The sequence below is a fragment of the Balaenoptera musculus genome, chromosome 11 (assembly GCF_009873245.2).
Source record: "Balaenoptera musculus isolate JJ_BM4_2016_0621 chromosome 11, mBalMus1.pri.v3, whole genome shotgun sequence".
In the NCBI taxonomy this organism is placed as follows: domain Eukaryota; kingdom Metazoa; phylum Chordata; class Mammalia; order Artiodactyla; family Balaenopteridae; genus Balaenoptera; species Balaenoptera musculus.
In genome coordinates, this window is record NC_045795.1 from 35,574,427 (window position 1) to 35,593,608 (window position 19,182).

Sequence of the window (19,182 nt, forward strand, 5' to 3'; positions counted from 1 at the left end):
GATGAGTGAAATCTCTGCTCTTCAGAGCCCGTAGTCTATTCGGGGGAGATAAATAGTAGGCCAGATAGCAGATACCTAATAGAATGTCATGGGGCGATAAGTACCATCCCAAGCCCTGATCTTCCAGGTGGTGGTCGCCAGGAAGGAGGGCATTGCAGGTGACAACTGGCCAGCTCTGTGTTCACAGCTCTGGAGCCCCTGTGCCCAGGCACAAACCCTCGGAATGGAGGTGGCCTCCCCACCGCCCTGTTCTTCCCAGTTTCCTTTTCTACCCAGTGCGCATCCTGTATGCCCAGCACCAAGCTGTGCATTGTTTCACGTAATCTGCACCCCAATCCAAGGAAGTCTCGGTACCCCCGCTTTCCAGAGACGGAAGGAGAAGCTTAGATGGTGAGAGGACATGCCCCAGGTGACCCGCTGGTGGGCGATGCAGCCAGGAGTTGAACCCATGTGTGTCTGCTCCAAAGCCCAGGCCTTTCCCCCTTCTGCCCCCGTGCTGCCTGCAGAGGGTCCCAAGCTTGGCGTGCGTGATTTTGCAGTGGGTCAGCAGCTTGTGTTGTCCAGGCTAATGTGTGGACGGGGGCTCTGGAGAAGGGGAAGCAGGCTGGCACACACAGGGTGGGGCTGCTGAGCTGCTGCTGAACCCCCTTCAGGTCATCAGCCCAGGATGGGGAGATGGCAGGTCAGCAGTTCCTGCGACCTCCTTTGCGGCCTGCTTGAAGGCTGTTTTTAGAAACCTTGAGGGGCTGGTGACTTCCCATGTTTGCTCCTTCCACCCCACTATCAGGTTGGGGTAAACCGAAGGCATCTCTGGGTGAGGGGAGAGCGCAAGCATACGTTCATCCGAAATCATCTCAGGATTAGATCCACGGGTGTGACTGCACACCCTTTTACAGCTCTCCAGCACCTGTCACCCGTGTCTGCCTCTCTCCCAGCACTCACCTTCCCTGCTCCACTTTGGTTGGCATTTCTGAGCCCTGTCCCAGGAGGGGGGATGGGTGGCTTGCTTGTTTGGTGCAAAGGGCCCTCAACTGAGAGTCAGGGGGCTTCCGGCTGGTTCTTCTCTGTGCTTTGTCATCAGCTTGCTGTGTGAGCTCTTCTGTGTCACTAGCCCTCTCTGATCAGTTTCCTCAGTTACAAAATGGGAATAACAATATCCATGTTGCTTGCCTTGCCCACAGGGTCTTGAGCCTCAAATGAAATTAGGGCCAGAGGAGTGGTAGGTATGAAAGGTGCCTGATGGATGGGGTTTTGGCCAGGAGGAGGGAGATGCTGGCTTTGCCCACCTCAGCCTTGTTACAGAGGAGTTGAACGGGACCCGGAGAGGTTTGCCGGCTTGCCTAGAAAGGACAAGCCAGGAGCCGAATCCCCTGCGTGGACCTCTCACTCCCTAGTGACCCATACCCCTATGGGGAAGGAGGGGGTAATCTGCACACCTGGCATGTTTGAGGTGTCCTGGCTGAGTAATTTCCTGCCCTCGAGTTGTTGACCCACTAGTAGGAAGATGTCTGTTGGCATCAGTCAAAGTAGAAAGATGTCAGACACCCCCAGGATCTGGGATCTGGGGGCAGAGAAGGGGCCAGGTCATGAATCCAGGCCAGGCGTCCCAGATAGGGAAGAGATACGAGCACAAGGCCATGGGTCGGGCCACAGCCACCCAGAGCAGGGCAGTGGTTGTGAATTGGGGGTAGGGAAGCTGCAGGTGGATGAAAGGTGCCCCTCTTGTCATTTAAGCCTCACTGCACGTTCCCCCTGCCCCAAGTGCTTCAGAAGATGAGGCAGTGGATTTTCAGAACATGGCTCCAGGGGCTTATCTGGTGTGTGTGTTTGGGTGGGAGGGGGCTCTTTCCTACTCCCCAGGGCCGGCTCTCAGGCAGCAGGACTGTGGAACCGGGACTGGGTCCTTGAGGTCCCCTGGGTCGGCACACACAGGGATTTCCAGTCTCACTCATCAGCTCAGCCCTCCAGGTGCCTGAGAACACTTGCTGACATCCCATCCTGAGCTCAGGCCCCACCAGCCCTTGTCTGTTTGTTTTAGCCAAACCCCGCAGCCCACCCTCCCGGGGCAGCCAGTCCCTGCACTGCGCTGCTCTGCCCTGGCCTCAGCTCTCATGGGAGGGGCGCCCAGCTGCCCCGGGGGAGGGGGGGGGTGTTACCGTCCCAGCCTGAGAACAATGGGGGCAGGGTCACCTGCCTTGTTTTCATTGTCCCTCCTGAGTGCAGGCAGGGCTCCCGGGCCTGAGAAAGTCGGAAACCCAGAGGTTTCTGCTGAAAACGTGCTCACCTCTGGCACGGACTTTCCCCGTGAGCGTGAGACCGCGCAGCAGCTCTGAGCTCTGCAAAGGCTGCTGAGAGATGGCCCAGGAGGGGAAGCCCAAGGGTGGACGAGAGGACAGTCATCCATCCATGGCTGCTGTGCTGACCCCTGGGGCGGGGCTGGACTAGGCCTTCCCCCTAACAAGGAGTGAGGGTAGTTCGGGTCTGGGGCAGTGGTTTTGAAATCGGCTGTACATAATATTAGAGTCACCTGGGGCAGCTTTTAAGCATCCTAGTTCCCAGTCCACACCCCAGGCCATTTCTGTCTGAATCGCTGCGGGTAGGACCCAGGCATCAGTATTTCCCCAGGCTCCCCCTGGGTGACCTCCACGTGCAACCAAGTAAAGAAGCAGTACTGTAGCGACCCCTCAAGCGTGCGTTGAGGGTGAGGGTGGGATACCACTTTCCACCTTGCCTGATGAGGGTGTGTGGGTTTCTGGGGTTGGGGGGGATTGTATTTTGTCCACCAGGTGCGTCCTCTGGCTGGCTGCTTCCTCCCTGGGCTGAGGGAGGGCAGCCTGGCCAGCACCAGGCAAGTTACTTTAGGGACCAAGGCGAAGTGAGGTGCCTTCCTCATCCTGCAGTGGGATCTGGGAGGGAATGAGGAATGGGGCTCGCTTCTGACTCGGGCAGCCTGGCTTGCCGGGGGCTCAGGAAGAGCTGGAGCTGGTGGCCAGTGAGCTGAGTCCTGAGAATGAAAATGTATTTTCTCGAATGTGCTGTGGATTTTCCTGGAGCTTGGGAGGTGCTGAACTGGGCCCTGAAGTCGTGGTTCTAGGCAGAGGAAAATGTGAATTGTCCCCAGACAGGGGAACCCCCGTAGTCATAGGCCAACCTCCTCAGTTTACAGAGAAGTCATGTTGGCAGAAGTCAAGGGTTCCTGGAGAGTCTCGGTAAGCAACCTGAGCCGAACCGGGGTCTTCCTAGCTGTACATTGACTTCCTAGTGTACCAACCAAGCCTCCAACAATTTGTCTTTCCTTCGTTCAGCTAAAAACATTATAAATATCCGGGTAGGCATCGGAACAAAACTGAAAACGCAGATCAGCAAAACAGAAGTCTGCAAAGTCCACATTACAAGAGTCCAGGTCTGGTCGTAACTGAGATGAGGTGCGTCCCTGCCCGCAGGTCCCTGCACCTGACCCGCAGACACCTGCTCCCCGCCTGGGAGAGACAGGGCCCAGGTGAGGCGGGCCTGCAGCTGGTATAGGTGTCAGGGTGGCACCATTGGGCCCTCGCCAGTGCCATGCTCATAAACTGGGCCTGCCCTCCGAGCCACACCTGGTCACCTGGGCTGCAGGGAGAGGGTGAGGGGAATACCAAGGATGCCTTCTCCCTGCCCGCGCATCCGCCCTCCTGGACGGGGAGCTGGAAGGCTGAGCCCGGCACCCACACCCATCACCCCGACTTAGGCAGCGGTGAGGGGATGAATCACCTGTGGAGCTTGTTAGCCACTCGGCGCCCAGGTCCACTGCGCAGAGTAGCTGCGAGTGAGGTCCAGGCACTGTATGTATTTAAACTCCCAGGTGGTTCCATTGGGCAGCTGGGAATGAGAGCCGCTGCCTCAGGACTGGGTGGTACCCAAGGTCTCTGAGCCTCAGTGTAGCATCTGGAAGCAATTCCCATGCCCCTCCCCCACCCCCACTTTAGGAAGGTTTGAGAAGCTGAGTCAGCGTGAGAGAGGGAGAGTGAGAGGAGTGGAGATAATTGAGGGCTTAGATAATAGTCTTCAGTCCTCTAATTCGTCTTGGGAATAAGAGAGGTAACAGGTGCTCACCTTCTTGCCAAGGTACTTGGGGTCTGCCAAGAGTCCCCGAAAGATGGTCAGGGGGAGGGCTGGCCAAACAGCTGGACAAGTGAGCTCTGCCCACTCCCCCTCCTTACACTGCGGCAGGGAGCCCCAGTACATGGGATCTGGGGTCTTCCCCTGCCCCCTTTATCTGTTCATCAGTTCGTGGTGTTAAAGAATGTCAAAAACATTGTTCTGAACAAGCCCAAACTCTAAATATATTTGCCTGAAAAGTGCCTGCGTTAGGTTTACTGATCTCCACTTCTGTCTGTTCTGTTCAGAAGCGCCCCCAACTCCCTTGGCCCCCTACCCTGAGGAGGTTCTTTGTTAGATAACAGATGGACGTACAGACAGACGTGGGCACACAGGAAGGAAGAGCCCAGCCTGGAGAGCAGGGGGCGGATGGGCATTTGGCTGCCTTGTGAAGCTGGGCGCAGCTTGGCGGGGGCTTCAGGACTGGGGTTCAGAGAAGCCACCACGCCTGGCCTCGGCCTCACCTGGAGAGCACAGCGTGAGGACCCGCGTGTGGCCCTGCTCCCTCCGCAGCCGGCCTGCCTTGCTTGGCTGTGCGGGAAACCGGCCAGGGTGGCTGGGAGCCTCTGGCGGGCAGAGGTCCGGAGAGATGGGCCTAATGACGGATGGGGTGGCACATCCTAGGTGTGCCTCTGCCACCTCAGGGGGAGCCTTAACGCACACCCCGACCCTCGGGTCCCCCGACTAGCTGTCCGGGGGCCCAGGAGCACCTACCTGCTGAGCCTCGGTGTCCCTGTTCTCACCCAGGCCTGTCCTGCAGGTGCAGAGTAAACCCCTCGACCTTTGATTTACCTTTGGGGACAAGCGGTCTTCCCCCCGGGGTGTCAAGTCACCACTGGGTCTGGTTTCCTCATGACACTGACTGCAGGTGCGTTCATTCGGTGCTTCCAGTGTCCTAGGTGCTTTTCATGTGTTTGGGGTCGGTGCTCTTTTTGGCAGATGGAGAAACTAAGGCTGATAGGCTGTTATTTACCCAGAGACTTGGTGCCAGCAATTGAGAGAGGACCGCCCCCCTCCCGCCCAAGTCACACCCAGGTCAGCCCCACATTTCCATGAGCTCCCAGGAGAGGGCCAGGTCTGGTTCGAGAGAGAGGCCTGTCGCTCCCCTTTATATTCCTTTCCCTGCTCTCCACACGTCCACCGCCCCCTAGGAGAGTTTCCGGAGGGGGCAGGCCTCCCCTTCCTGCAGGAAGGACGGTCCCTCCAGTCACCCCAGGGACTCTCCCAGCCCCACTGCCACCCGCTCTGCCCTCTTGGACGAGGGGGCTTTTGTTTGCCTCCCTCACCTCGCCCCTTCCCAGCCCCCAACCCCCAGGACCTTCAGCCCCCTGCCCTCTGTTCCTGCAGCCTGCTGACCACACCCTTCCCTCCACCCCTGACACCCGTTGGATGCTGTTGGTTCCAGCAGCCCTGCATTCACCCCCTGACCCCGCCAGCCACACTCTTACTGGGGTCTGACTGTGCTTCCCGCCCTCTTGCTGGATAAAGCCCTGCCCCTTGTTGCTGATGAATTTATTAAATCCACCTGCAGAATAATGCTAGGAAGGTGTTGAAGGACATGAGAGAGTGAGTCAGTCGAGGTCAGAGAAGATATCCTCATTCATTCAAGTTCGTTTACTCACTTCTTTAACAAATGTTTGTTGAGCACCTACTATGTGCCAGGCAATGTCCTCGGCTCTGGCGATACCGCAGATAAAAGTCCTGCCCTCATGGAGCTTACCTTCTGGGGGGTGGTCTCTGCATTCCCATGGATGTTTCCCTTGCGTTTGCCTGGTTGTGTTCTAGAGACCCAGCTTCACTTCTCTAGCTGAGAAGCCCACCCTGCACTCCCTGTCCCCTCTCCCCAGCTGTGGACAGCACAGGGGTCAAGAGCCAGACTGCCTGGGTTCACACTCCGGCTCTACCACTGCCTAGCAAGTTACTTAGTTAGCCTCTGTGCCTCATTTTCCCCAGCTGTAAATGGAGGTGAGAGTACCTACATTACAAGGTTGTAAAGACTCAACAAGCTGAGTGATTTAAAGTGCTGTGATTGGTGCCTGTCATAAAATAGGTGCTCAAATATCAGCTTCTATTCAAATAGGAACTATCATCTGTGAAATGAGGAGTAATCAACCATGCCCTGCCCACCTCCCAAGGTGGCTGGGAGGGCCAGGTGAGAGGGACATTAAAGGTTCTTCCTACTCCGCCAAGCACCGTGCACACATGACATTGGTCTCATTCCCCTTCCAGGCCAGAGGGACCAAGTGAGCGGAGGCGGAATGAATTAGGGATGGATGCAGCCAAGGATGGTGAGGGACGTCTGCTTGTGTACCTTGACGCAGTGCGGGTCCAGTGGAGGCTGGCATCCAGGGCATCCTTGGGGCCGATCCTACATGGCAGGAAGGGGCCCTGTGACCTGAGCGTGAGGTCTGCCGCGGGAGCTGGAGGCAGGGAGGGCGGTGGCCCTGTGGGTGCCCCTAGCTGCTGTCCACAGGCAGGCTGCCACCTGGACTTGTTTCCCCCACTGGCCTGATGAAGGCAAAGGCCCGACCTCAGCCCCGCTGCCCGTGTCTGCAGGTGGGCACCAGGTACGGGATGTGCCCTCCCTGCAACTCTGCAGAATGAATCTCCAGGATGGGGAGGCCTGGCACTGCCTCTGCACAGGAAACCCCGGATCCCTGGGAGATGAGGCGCCGTGGGGAACCCAGATTGCATGGACAGCGAGATTCTGGGAGGGTGGTGTCTGGGGCAGCATGTTGCCTGAAGCCACAGGCAGGGGCGGGAATGTCTCCTCCCGGAGGGCTCAGGTCCGAGTGGATGGGCTGGTTTTAGGGCACTGTTTTTTCGAGGTGGTGCGAAGGGGTGGAGGTATGCACTGGCCTCCTTCCTGTGGCCTGTGTGGGACAGGGGTGGGGTACCAGCGGCCAGGACCCAGATGGGGCAGGCTCTACTCCTGGCTTCCTTGCTTTTAGCATCCCGACCTTAGGCTACTTTCTTAACTTCTCGGCCTTAAATCCTCGTTTGCAAAATGGAAAAGATCATGGTGTCTTCCCAGCAGGATTCTTTCCTCCTTAAAGATGAGCTGAAGGCACATAAAGTGCTCAGCACGTTTGGTGCATAGTAACCTCTCAGTAAATCACAGCCGCTTTATTATGAGGGTGACAGGCGGGGAAGAGAGCTCTATTCCAGCCTCAAGCCAGAGCCGGGCCTGGGCTGTGTGCGGGATCCCCGTCTCCCATCGCTCTCTAGGCGTATGTGGAAAATGAAGATGTTGTCCTGTGTGAATTTGGAAGCCAAGTTAAAGAATCCTGTGAGTGAACAGGGGCCGTCTCCTCCTGAGAAAGCTGTTTCCCTAACCCCGGGGGGCGGGATGCTGTGTCCGATGGCTCACCCTCACCCGGGGACGGCCTCAGTCCTGGGTCAAGCCCCTCTGTTCTGGGGGACCTCTCCATCGGCCGGCGGGACCCTGACCCTGACCGTCACCAGTGAGGTGTTCCGACCGAAGCCACAGCAACGCGGGGTGGGAGCAGGGAGCAGGCGGCCCAAGTTCACATCCGGACCTCTGCTCCCCGAGCCTAGCTTTCCTCATCTGTCAAGTGATGCCTGGCAGAATCGCAGGAAGAGCCCGTTAGGGAATGTATAGAAAAGCCCCAGCAAGAGGCGTCTGATGCACAGCAGTACTAAAATCCTGCCTGTCTCCCCAGCACTGGGATGGAGCCAAGCGGATTCCCAGGCCAGCTGCTTGGGACCCGTGGGCAGAGAGAAGGCAACAACAGGGGTGCTGGGGGCGTCCAGGGACAGGGAGAGCAGCGAAGGGAGAGGGGTGGGGAGCTGGGCTGCCTTGCAAGAGACCGTCTAGAACCTGGCCCACTTCTGCCAGTTAACCTCTCAGCCACCGTCTCCTGACCTGACCAGTGGACATAACTACCGCCACTGGCCTGTTGTAAGGGTGAGTGGTGCTTCTGGCCCTGGGGGGCTTAGGGCCCTTCAGAATGTCCCCTTTGCCTGCCCCCGCTCTGGGTGACCATGGAGAGATAACGGAGGTCAGGGGGACAGCGCATGGGGCTGTGGCTCCCTGATAACCCAGGGCTAGAGGCTGGGTCTGAGGGCTGTGCCCCAAAGGACACACCATCGGTGGGGTGAAGAGCAGGACGCCAGCTTTTCTACTGCAAAGCTCCCAACCGTAATGCCCTCTTCGGTTACCCTGTTTTGCCAGCTCTTACGTTTGATGTCTCCTTAGCACTGGCTAAGCGATTCCCAAGTCGCAGATCACCTTTGGCAATCCATCCAGTGTTATCTCAGTGGGGGCAGCGTGGACGTGGCATGTGGGGCCGTCCTGTGGGTGGCAGGGCATCTCACCTCTCTGGTCCCTGCTCGCCTCATGTCAGGAGCACCCCCAGCATCCACTAGAGTAGATGTGTGGGAGGACAGGGATTTCGTCCCTTCACTGCTCTCTCCCCGGTGCCCAGAACAGTGCCTGGCACATACAAGGCACATACTCAGGCAGCATTTCCAAACACTTCCAGAGGGTGCTACCACCCCAGTTGAGAACCCCTGTTCCAGTCACACCTTCACCATCGCTGACGTGTGCTGGTCTCCCTGGGTCTAAACATCTTCCATTATCGGAAATGGATGACTGTCAAGGACAGTCCATTCTGAGGTAGCTCGTTATCCATAAAAGCCACCCCCGTTCCCTCTGGGACCTTGGCCCACTGATTAATATATCATGAAGTCCGACACCCAAGAATGGAACAGAGTGCCCCCCGTGTGGCCTGACCTGCAGAGGACAATGGGCTCATTGCCTCCCAGCCCTGAAGAGATAAGGTATTGACACTGCCTGAGATTGTATTTACTTTTCTTTTGGCAGCCATGCCAGTGTTTGTTGGTTTGTGGTCAGCTGAAACCCAAGGACTTTCCCCTTCAACCCTGTATGGGTCAGTGCCTTCTAAAAGTGTAAGACATGAAAAATTTAAAAGACAGCCGTATCTTGTTAGTTTGGGCCCATTTTTCCAGTCCAGATGATTTTGAGTGCCAAACTGCCGTTGCAGTGTGTTAGCTGTCTTCCCATCCCAGCCTTGTCACAGTTTTGCATCCTTTGCAGATTAAACTGGGCAGCCATCTTTGTCCTTACTGTGTTGTAAATTAAAAGATTGAAGAGGCCTGGCCTTTGGCATGATAATGGAGACCTCAGGCCCGGCGGATAAAGATCAGTACTTCTTGGGGTTGTTTATCTGCCTTTACGTGGACCCGGATTAACCCCGGTTCCTCCCTACATTTCTCTGTCTTGTCCACGTGAATATCTTTAAGCCCATCTGTTCAGTTGCCTTGCTGCTATCCAGATTGACTGCATTCCACTGAACTTCAAGGCTTTGCAGCCTCTCTGGAGTGGGAGATGCACTTAGTTGAGCATGGCGTGCTCTGGTGAACCTGTGCTAGTAGCTTCCAGTGCCCACCGCTTCCTCTTTGAATATGCCAAGTGTTCTGCTGTCTCCAAAGAAGAGTCAGCAAGAGTTCAGGTTTGAGTTTCTAGAATCCACCCTTTTCGTTCGTAGGAGAAGGCGGGGGTAGGGTGGCAGGGGGCAACTTGTCTTCTGACATCTTTCCTGTTCCTCCGGGATTCCATGGGGATGACCAGGGGTGGTGCCCCAGTCCCGTGATTTCCTGGTCAGTTGTCATCCATCTTGGGCTGCACTTCCTGACGATGCTGCACTAACCCCCCCATCCCCCCCACCCCCGAAGATGGATATCTGAGATAACAAAGGCTGCGGCCAAAGGGAGCTGAGCAGTTCTGCTTTCCCTGCCATCTGTTTAACATTAATATCCAGGGCCCTGGGACTTTTCATTCTCCTGTTTCGAACGTGGATTTCATGGTTTAGAAAACCTTTTGGGTAGACCTCCAACAGGATAGACCTGTTGGCCTCTTCGTATCTGAACGTCCTGGTGCTTTTGCGTGGAAGTGGCCTGGCCGGCTTGGCAGCTGCTCTCTTGAGGGCAGGTAAAGGCAGCCGTCCCCACTTCCCACTTTGCAGAGAGATGCTCAGGAAATAGCAGGGGGAGGCAGGGCGGTGAGCCCTGTGGTTTGATGGCCTGTCAGATGAGCACGTCATCATGGAAAATTCCTTACAAAGTCTGCAGATCCGTTTACACAGGCCTGCCGCTGCAAACTGCACATTCCTTCAGGACAACCCACCCTTCCCTCTTTTCTCACCAAACTTCAGTCGTGCCGCAGGGAGAACTCCGGTTTTTCCATCTCCCTCCTGCTTCCATCCTTCACTCCTCTGTCTTTTCTCAGTCCTAGGCTTGATTTTTAGAGGGAATTTGGCTGAGTTTCTGGTTTCTGAGGTGGTCCATCCTGGGGCTCTCCTAGGGGGCAGGGGCAGGACCCCAAATTGAGAGTGGATCCTGGCCCCTCCTCGGGAGCTGCCTTCTGAGGTCCCGGTCCTGCCAGTGGTGGGTGTGGGTGAAGGGAGGTAGCACTGAAGGATGGGGCACAGGCAGGGCCTGGTCGGTGAGCAGGTTTGGCAGCTGTCCGTGTTCCTGGAACAGATAAGGAAGGCCTCTCTGGGGGCCTCCCAGTGCACTTGCCCAGGTGACCTCCCACCTGCTGCCACCCACAGCTGCCGGGAGCTCCGTGGGGACTGATAGCATGAATTCGAGTCACCCTGAAAAGTACACACCACCTTCTGATGACCTGTCCTGGCCCAAACCTTGAAGTTGCTCAGCCCAGGGCAGAGAGAAAAGGATCCAGAGAAGGGAGGGAAGGGGGAGCTTGTAGGGGGGAGAGGACAGAGCCCCAGGCATGGGAGAAAGGAGGCCAGCTGATGTGTCTGCCCTCGGAGGACAGACCCAAGAGCTTACCGAGCTGACCTTAGCAGGTGTCCTGACAGTGGGGGTGAAAGGCATGTCGGGTGTGGGGGGCGGTCCCTCCCAGGCCAACCCTGCAGTAGAATGCTTTTCCGGAGGTCCTCCTGCTTGTCTGCATCACATCTGCCTTCTTTCAGAGGCAGAAGAGTCTGCTGCGGTTCTCAAACTGTGGTCCCGGGACCACAACATCAGCATCACCTGGAACCTTGTTAGAAATGCACATTCTCTGACTCCCTCCCAGACCTACTGAATCAACCTCTGGAGGTGGGGCCCAGCAGGCTGTACTTAAGAAGTCCTCCAGGTGATTTTAGTAAGTTTGAGAAGCACTGGCTCAGTGAGAGAAGGCACTTTGGAGCCGGATTGCCGGGGTTCATATTCTTACCAGCTGTGTGACCTCGGGCAAATCACTTAACCTCTCTGATCCTCTATAAAATGTTTCACCACCTACAAATTGGAGACAGTAACTGTCACTTTGTTATTGTGATGATTAAATAAGAATGCTTATAAGGGGGTTCATAAAGTGCTGACCTCTTCTCTGACCTTCATTGTGTCTCTCTTTTTAGATAGTATCTGATGCTGCAGGACAGGGCGTGGCCATCACAGGGAACCAGACCTTCAACAACTGGAACTGGCCCAACGCAATGATTTTTGCAGCCACGGTCATTACCACCATCGGTAAGTCTTCTGGGACCTTCAGGATACCTACTTCCATGTCCGAGCTCCCCAGAATCCTGTAAGAGTCCAGCTCTGGTCACATGGCCTTGTCAAGGTTAAAATCAGGCCAGTTGCACTCTGTCCTTCTGACACGTCTCTGGAGATTTAGTAAGTCCTTGGTGACTGGCCATGCTTAGGAGACTGTTTTCTAGAAGTCCTGACCTGGGCTCTTGGAGTAGAAATGACACAGCTTGACAGCCAGAGGTCGAGCAGGTTGCTCACTGCACAAATGCACCCCGTGCTTATTCACCAGTCTGGGTGTCTGTTCTGGTCATCTATGACTGCGTAACCAACCACCTCAGAAGTTAGTGGCTTAAAACACAACTTATTATTGTTGGCCATTCTGTGAGTTGACGGGGTTTGGCTGGTTGGTTCTTGCTTGAGGTCTCTGATGCAGTGGTAGTTGATGCTGGCTGTTGCTGGGGAGCTTAGCTGGCGATGATTGGGCATCTCACAGTATGGCAGCTGGGTTTCAAGAGGGAGACTCCTCAAAGTGAACATTTCAGGAGATCAAGGGGAGAAGCAACAAGGCTTCCGATAAGGACTTAACTGACTCAGGGTCACTTCTGCCACATTCCATGAACAGGTCACTAAAGCCCAGATTCAGAGGGAGGGGAATTAGAGGCCAGCTTGATGCGAGCATAAGAAGGGACGGAATTAAGAATCGCCGTCTTTGGAGACCGTCTACCACGGTGCTTCTGGGGTGTCTACCCAGAGGAACTACTAACTTGTGCCTTGTAACTTGCGCAAGGGTGCCATACGGACTCGTGGAGGACTTGCTAATGGTGGAGGCTTAGTCCACCTTCAGGGAGCTCCCAGTCTGATGGAGGAGACATAGCCCATACCATCATAACTGCTGTAAATGATCATGATCATAGCATGGTCAAGGGAAATTTCATTTCTGAAACGTTGATATTAATCAGTGTCAAGTGATCTTAGGGAATGGGCTTTCCTCAGGCTGGGTGTGTGGCGGGGTGGGGGGCGGCGCGTGGAGGCAGGTGCCACTCCGAGTCTGGGTCCATCACCCCCGCTGTGGGTCTGTTGGCCTCACTGTCTTCTTTTTCCTCAGGCTATGGCAACGTGGCCCCCAAGACCCCCGCCGGGCGCCTCTTCTGTGTCTTCTATGGTCTCTTTGGGGTGCCGCTCTGTCTGACATGGATCAGTGCCCTGGGCAAGTTCTTCGGGGGACGTGCCAAGAGGCTGGGCCAGTTCCTCACCAAGAGAGGCGTGAGCCTGGTATGTCCCCAACCCTAGGTCCTGGGCAGAGATGGGGGGTGGGGATCCTGGCAGGTGATGCGGGGGGTGGGAAGGGTCCAAGGATTGGACAGAAGTGTCAGGACAGATGGCAAGGGAGAGGTTTCAGAGCCCGCTGCCCTCCTGGGTGAGGCTGGGAGCATCACCCCCCTCCCCTGGGTAGTGAGCCTCCCAGGCCTGGCGCCCAGCCGGCCTCACCTCTGGCTGCCTCCTCGGCCCTCTGGGTGCTCTGCTGGGTTCCCCCCGGTCTCCACCGCCGTCTGACTTGGTCTCCCTACCCTTCCCCCTCAGCGCAAGGCGCAGATCACATGCACGGCCATCTTCATCCTGTGGGGCGTGCTGGTCCACCTGGTGATCCCACCCTTCGTGTTCATGGTGACGGAGGAGTGGAACTACATCGAGGGTCTCTACTACTCCTTCATCACCATCTCCACCATCGGCTTCGGCGACTTCGTGGCCGGTGAGTCCTGCCCCTTGCCTCTGCCTCCCCACCCCGTCTTTCTCTGCTTCTCCTCCAATTTCAATTCAGCTGACCTTTACTGGGGGCCCTGGTAGGCGTCCAGTGTCCTGGGCCTCCCCACCCAGTGGGATCCTGCCAGTTGCAAGAGGAAACCAAGGCACAGAATAATTGCAGACGTTTTCTATTTCTCTTTCTTGGAACGTGGCTTTTGCCTCCTTCTTCTCTGTTCGTGTTTGGCGTCTGGTCTCTTCCTCTCTTCTCCCCCGTCTCCTGAGCTTAGGGGCTTAGGTGCACCGGGGGCTGGGGGTAGAGCCTTCTGCCTGCACGGTCCACGTCACAGCTGCCTCCTCCCATCACTCCCAGGCGCTGAGGGGGCTGTGCTGGATGCTTGGCTCAGAGGCCAGAAACTTTGCTCTTGCCACTGGCAGCTTAAAGACCAGAGAGGCCTTCCCCCAAGCTGCCCTGCTCCCTCGGGCCCGGACCCCCTCCTTAATCCAGGCGGGCGATAAGATTCTTTGGCCCCTTTGTCTGTCGGCTCCAGCCACTCATGTCCTTGTGCCTGTGGCCTGCACAGCATCTGGGTTCTTAATCTTCCTGACACCCCGTTTGGCTGCACTGACCCAGTGGCTGCTGCCTCAGTGCCTGCTGCCCTGCCCAGCTGACCTCCACCTCTGCTCCAGGACCTCCGATCTCTCCCCTCCCCCTTCCTAGGGCCAGGGCCAGGTCACTACCCTCCTGCCCCCATTGTAAGGGGAGACTCGGAATGCTGGGAGGGGGCGGCTGAGTGGGTGGGAGAAGCAGGAAAGAGAGGCCTGAACACACTCCACTGACCCTGGCAGATCTGAGCCTGCTGTCTTGGGAGATAAATTTAGACGGAGGCACAACCCTGCCATTGTCTAGCTGTTGGGGCCCAGAGCAGGCTAAGGAGGAGCCTTCGTATCAGGGAAGCACAGAAGGGTGTTTAATCATACTTTCTCAGCTCCAGCAAGACACCAAACCACTGCCTCAGTTTCCCCATCTGTAAAATTGGTTTAAAAAAAAAAAGTAACGGTGCGTACCTCACAGGGTTTTGGACAATCAAATGAGTTGCTATTCATGAGTGCAGTGGGTAGGGCCCGGCTATATGAGTGCGCCCTGGTTGTCATCACAACCTGCTCATGACTGGAGTCCTGAGCAAGATTGACAGCACCTACTGGCTGCAAGGGAGACAGCCCCTGCCTTCAGACCCCCTCCAGTCTGACGAGGGGTTTATAGTCCTTGCTCTAAGGGAGCCCCACTCTGGAAGTGGCCCCCTTCCTCCAGTTCCTTTTCCAAGTTTCTCCCAGTCTCAGGGCAGGAAGGGGGACACAGGATACGTAATAATATGGATCGACCTGCCTGGAAGTGTAAAGTGAAATCTCCGTGATCCTGGAGGGTAGGGGAGTGACCAGAGCTGTGCAGGGTGACCTGGGAGGGCTCCCTGGAGCAGGTGTCTGGAGCCTGGCCACAGAAGTGGGGGTGTGGAGAGGGCAGAGCTCTCCAGGCCATAGGAGGAACCAGTAGGAGGAGGGTAGATACAGGAAGTCAGGAGGCAGGCCAGACGTCACCAGAAGGAGAATCAAGGCTGTCCAGGATATTTGCTGCCAGGACCAGTGCTCTTGGACATCCCAGGCCCAACTCTCAGCCTCACTTGTGTTAAATTAGTGAGTCCATCCCCAGCAGGAGGATGCCAGCTGCCCTGTCACTTAATTTCTATCCAGGTTTTAACTGAACTGTAACACGTACACCCAAAAAGCACACAAAGCAGCCAAGTGTCAGTGTCGGTGAATCACTGAAAGGCCAACATTCATGGCTTAGTTCCTGACCTGAGCGCTGGCTCCATCACCAGCCTCCCCAGAGCCCCTCCCCCTTGAAGCTCCGACACCCCAGGGAGCCACTCTCCTGACTTTTGATAGTTGAGGAAGCTCAGGCTGGGGTCTGGGACAGGCACGTGAGTGACCAGGCCAGGGTTCTCAGGACGATGGGGTGTCCGGCTTCTAGCACAGGCCTCCTTTCTTTCTTGGTGCATCTGCATCGGTGTTCCGTGTTCTCGCGCTGTGTCCACTTTCAGGTGACACGGCTTTTGGCTTTTGTGTGTTTCTGGGTCCCTGCTGGCCCTTTTCTGACCCTCTGGGCTTCCTGACCCATCCTCAGGTGTGAACCCCAGCGCCAACTACCACGCCCTGTACCGCTACTTCGTGGAGCTCTGGATCTACCTGGGGCTGGCCTGGCTCTCCCTGTTTGTCAACTGGAAGGTGAGCATGTTTGTGGAGGTGCACAAGGCCATTAAGAAGCGGCGGCGGCGCCGGAAGGAGTCCTTCGAGAGCTCCCCACACTCCAGGAAGGCCCTGCAGGTGGCAGGGGGTGCGGCGTCCAAGGACGTCAACATCTTCAGTTTTCTGTCGAAAAAGGAGGAGACTTACAACGATCTCATCAAGCAGATCGGGAAGAAGGCAATGAAGACGGGCGGGGGTGGGGAGCGGGTCCCAGGGCCGAGCCTGGGGCCCCAGGGGGGTGGGCTGACAGCCCTGCCCACCTCCCTGAGCCCCTTGGTGGTCTACTCCAAGAACCGGGTGCCCAGCTTGGAAGAGGTGTCCCAGACGCTGAGGAGCAAAGGCCACATGTCTCGGCCCCCCGGAGAGGAGGCCGGGGCGGGGCCCCCCGAGGAGGGCTCCCCCGCCTCTGAGGTGTTCGTTAACCAGCTGGACCGCATTAGCGAGGAGGGCGAGCCGTGGGACGCCCAGGACTACCACCCGCTCATCTTCCAGAACGTCAACATCACCTTCGTGAGCGAGGAGGCCGGCCTCTCGGACGAGGACACCTCCAAGTCCTCGCTGGAGGACAACCTGGCTGGGGAGGAGAGGCCCCAGGAGGGGGCCGCGGCCGAGGTGCCCCTGAACCTGGGCGAGTTCCCCTCGTCGGATGAGTCCACCTTCACCAGCACCGAGTCCGAGCTCTCCGTGCCTTACGAACAGCTTATGAACGAGTACAACAAGGCAAACTGCCCCAAAGGCACGTGAGGTGGGGCCGGCTCCCCGCCCCACCTTCCATGGCTTCTCTTCTCCTCAACCTGGGGTGTCCTACTGTGGCTGGGCCCCTGGCCCCTGGTGGGGGGTGGCCCTGGAACTGGGAGTAGGGGGCCAGGGGCCTTCCTCACCTTCATCCCCTGCAGCTAGATGCTACCGGTCAGACATGGCGCACCCAGGACAGGGCCCTCTGTTCATCAGCGGGACGGGCACCCTGGCAGCGGGAGGCGTCTGTCCTGAGCACGGTTGGGGGATCTGGTGGTTCACGGACACGTGGGCTGGCAGGACCGATCCCGGGGAGGCCTGCGCCTGCGTGGGTCAATGCCCAGTCATTCGGTTACGACTGTCTCACGGTTCTCTTAGGTCGGGGGCCTCGGCCGTTTGAGTTCACCAGTATTAACAGGTTCCTGTGCGCCCAGCGCTGAGCCAGGCATTTCAGAGAGAGGGTGAGGGTGGTGTAAGACCCTGGTGGGGTTGGGGGCTGGGCACTTCAGCACCTCAGCAGTAGTGGGGCCCCGCCTGGGGCACATGTTTAGCCGTCCCCCAGCCCCGCCTCGTCTGCCTGTCTGTCGCCCCTACTGCAGACCTCAGTAGGGAGGAGGCCGTCTGGGGACGGGGAGCTAACGGGCAGGTGCTGAAACGCTCCTGTCACGGGGGACCCACAGTAAGTCCCAAGTGTGGCCCAGCATCCCAGCCCTTCTGTGGACTTACTGGGATGGAGCCCGGCCCAGAGTCCGGTTCCCTGTCCCAGACACCCTTTGGCCAAGCAATGGCAGGCGCGGGCTTCTGCCTCCCGGGAAGTGGTGGCACAAAGAGAGGCTGGGGCTCCTGGAGCTGGCAGCCAGGGAGCTGCAGGAGTGGGCTCAGCTCCGGCTCATCCTGCCTCCACCCTTCCGTCCCGTGACCTCACCGCTCCCCAGATCGTTCTTGGCTCACAAGTGGGGAATGTCCAAATATGTGAATCAACCTCCTCCCTCCAGCTGCTGTTTGGTGTGTGTGTGTGTCTGTGTCTGTGTCTGTCTGTCTGTCTGTCTGTGTAAGAAAGAAAGGATTTGCAATGGGAGGAGAAAAATATAATGTGAAACTGCAGACGGACTGTTTCTGGTGAGGGGCTGGCAGAGTTCTTGGGTTCTTCGTGAGGTGCACCCTTGGGCCAGCCCACTCTGCCCTGCATGTTTTGTTATTTTTTAAATGAATTGCTGATTTTTTAATCTCATTGGCTTCAGAGCCAGAGGGGAGAAAAGGTGCAAGAGTGGGGCCCCAAGGATCGGGATGTCCGGTGTTCACTCTCCTATCCCCCAACCCAGTTGGGCCTTTCTCGGTGACCTCAGCCAAGGTCATGGTGTCAGAGTTGGGGAGGGGCATTGGTCGCAGGCGACCAGATGCTGGGCAGGAGGTGCCACCCAGACACCCTCTCTGCCTCTCAACCCCCTCCCCAATACTGCAGGGCCAAAGAGGGCCAGACCCCCACCCATCCCCACTTAGCCTATAACCCAGGGGTATGATGGCCCAGCATCAGGGTGGGAAGGAGCGGCCTTCTGTTTTTCTGTGAAATGTTTTAACGAGCTCGTCTTAGTTTTCCTGACCCCACTTGGCTGGGGTGTTGCTGGCTGTCCTGGAATCACACACACTGTATGTACATACTGGCAATGATGTCAAATGTAATTTATTTTAACATTTTTACAATAAAACATGAGATGGACAAGCCAGTCTGATGTGTGCTATTGGGGGGTGGGGAGAGGGGCTGTGGGCAAGATGCGGGGGCAGTCTGGGAGGACTGAGGACAGCCTGAGGGTCAAGGGGAGAACTGGGGTGGTCTGGAAGGGACAAAAAAATGAAAGAGGTGGGGAGGTGGAGAAGGGGCAGGCTACTTAAGATGTGGTCAGGGCGGGCTTCTTGGAGGAGGTGACAGTTAACAGGTTGGAATGAGGACAGGGGAGAGGAGTGGGGGGACCGTGGCTAGCAGCTCATGTCGCCAGTCTGCCAGACCCTGTTCTACACGCTTTATGCTCAATAATATGTGAATGGACTCATTTGATCTTGCAATAGCCCTGTGAGATGGGTATTACATCCCCATTTTATAGGCGAGGAAACGGGCACAGAGAGGGTGACTTAGGCAAGATCTCCATAGATGGTGAGCCTGGGTTCAAACCCACGCAGCCCCCATGACCAGCTAACAATCACCTGCTCTGTTGTGGCACGTCTGGCGTCCCCTGAGAGGGCCTCTGTGTTCAGGAAGGTGGACCAGGGAAGGACCCCGGAGATCAGGCCTTCTGAGCTCGATGGGTGGGCACTGTGGGCTGGAAAGGACGTGAAAGAAGAGTGGACAGGTTCAGCTGGGCCCATATGCATCCATTTAAGAGGAAGATTTGTCAGACTTTGTGGTCTCAACGGTTTAGAGATTGGCCTCTTCCACAGCAGTGTCAGGGTCCCCTTCCCACACCACACAGGACATTGGTTAAAATCTTCAGTCTGCTGGGAAAAATTTACAGTTCTGTGATTTCAGGAATGAAGCACATTTTTCATGAGGGTGTGGCTGCGTTTATAAAGGATCATATGTGTTTAAAATATCAACGGGTTCTGTAATGACTTGATACCATCCATCCCTTTGCCAAAACATCTCTCCACTTTCTCTCTCTTTCTCTCTCTCTCACTCACACACACACACACACACACACACACACACACAGGTTCAAACTTCTCTGGTTTTGCTTTAGCCCCTTCCAGCCT

The 19,182-nt window shown here is 56.7% G+C and overlaps 1 protein-coding gene across 2 annotated transcripts in view; it reads left to right on the forward strand.

Annotated features, from left to right (window-relative positions):
• KCNK5 (potassium two pore domain channel subfamily K member 5) overlaps positions 1–18,157 on the forward strand; it is a 37,805-nt gene extending 19,648 nt beyond the window's left edge. Inside the window, exons 2-6 of one of the 2 annotated variants that reach the window (XM_036868242.1) lie at positions 11,118–11,290; positions 11,544–11,655; positions 12,764–12,930; positions 13,240–13,408; positions 15,581–18,157. In XM_036868242.1, the coding sequence (XP_036724137.1) occupies positions 11,622–11,655; positions 12,764–12,930; positions 13,240–13,408; positions 15,581–16,446 (1,236 nt within the window). In that variant the 5' untranslated portion in view covers positions 11,118–11,290; positions 11,544–11,621 and the 3' untranslated portion in view covers positions 16,447–18,157. The remainder of the gene's footprint in view (positions 1–11,117; positions 11,291–11,543; positions 11,656–12,763; positions 12,931–13,239; positions 13,409–15,580) is intronic. The other variant, XM_036868241.1, reaches the window with a different exon arrangement.
• The last annotated feature ends 1,025 nt before the right edge of the window (positions 18,158–19,182 follow it).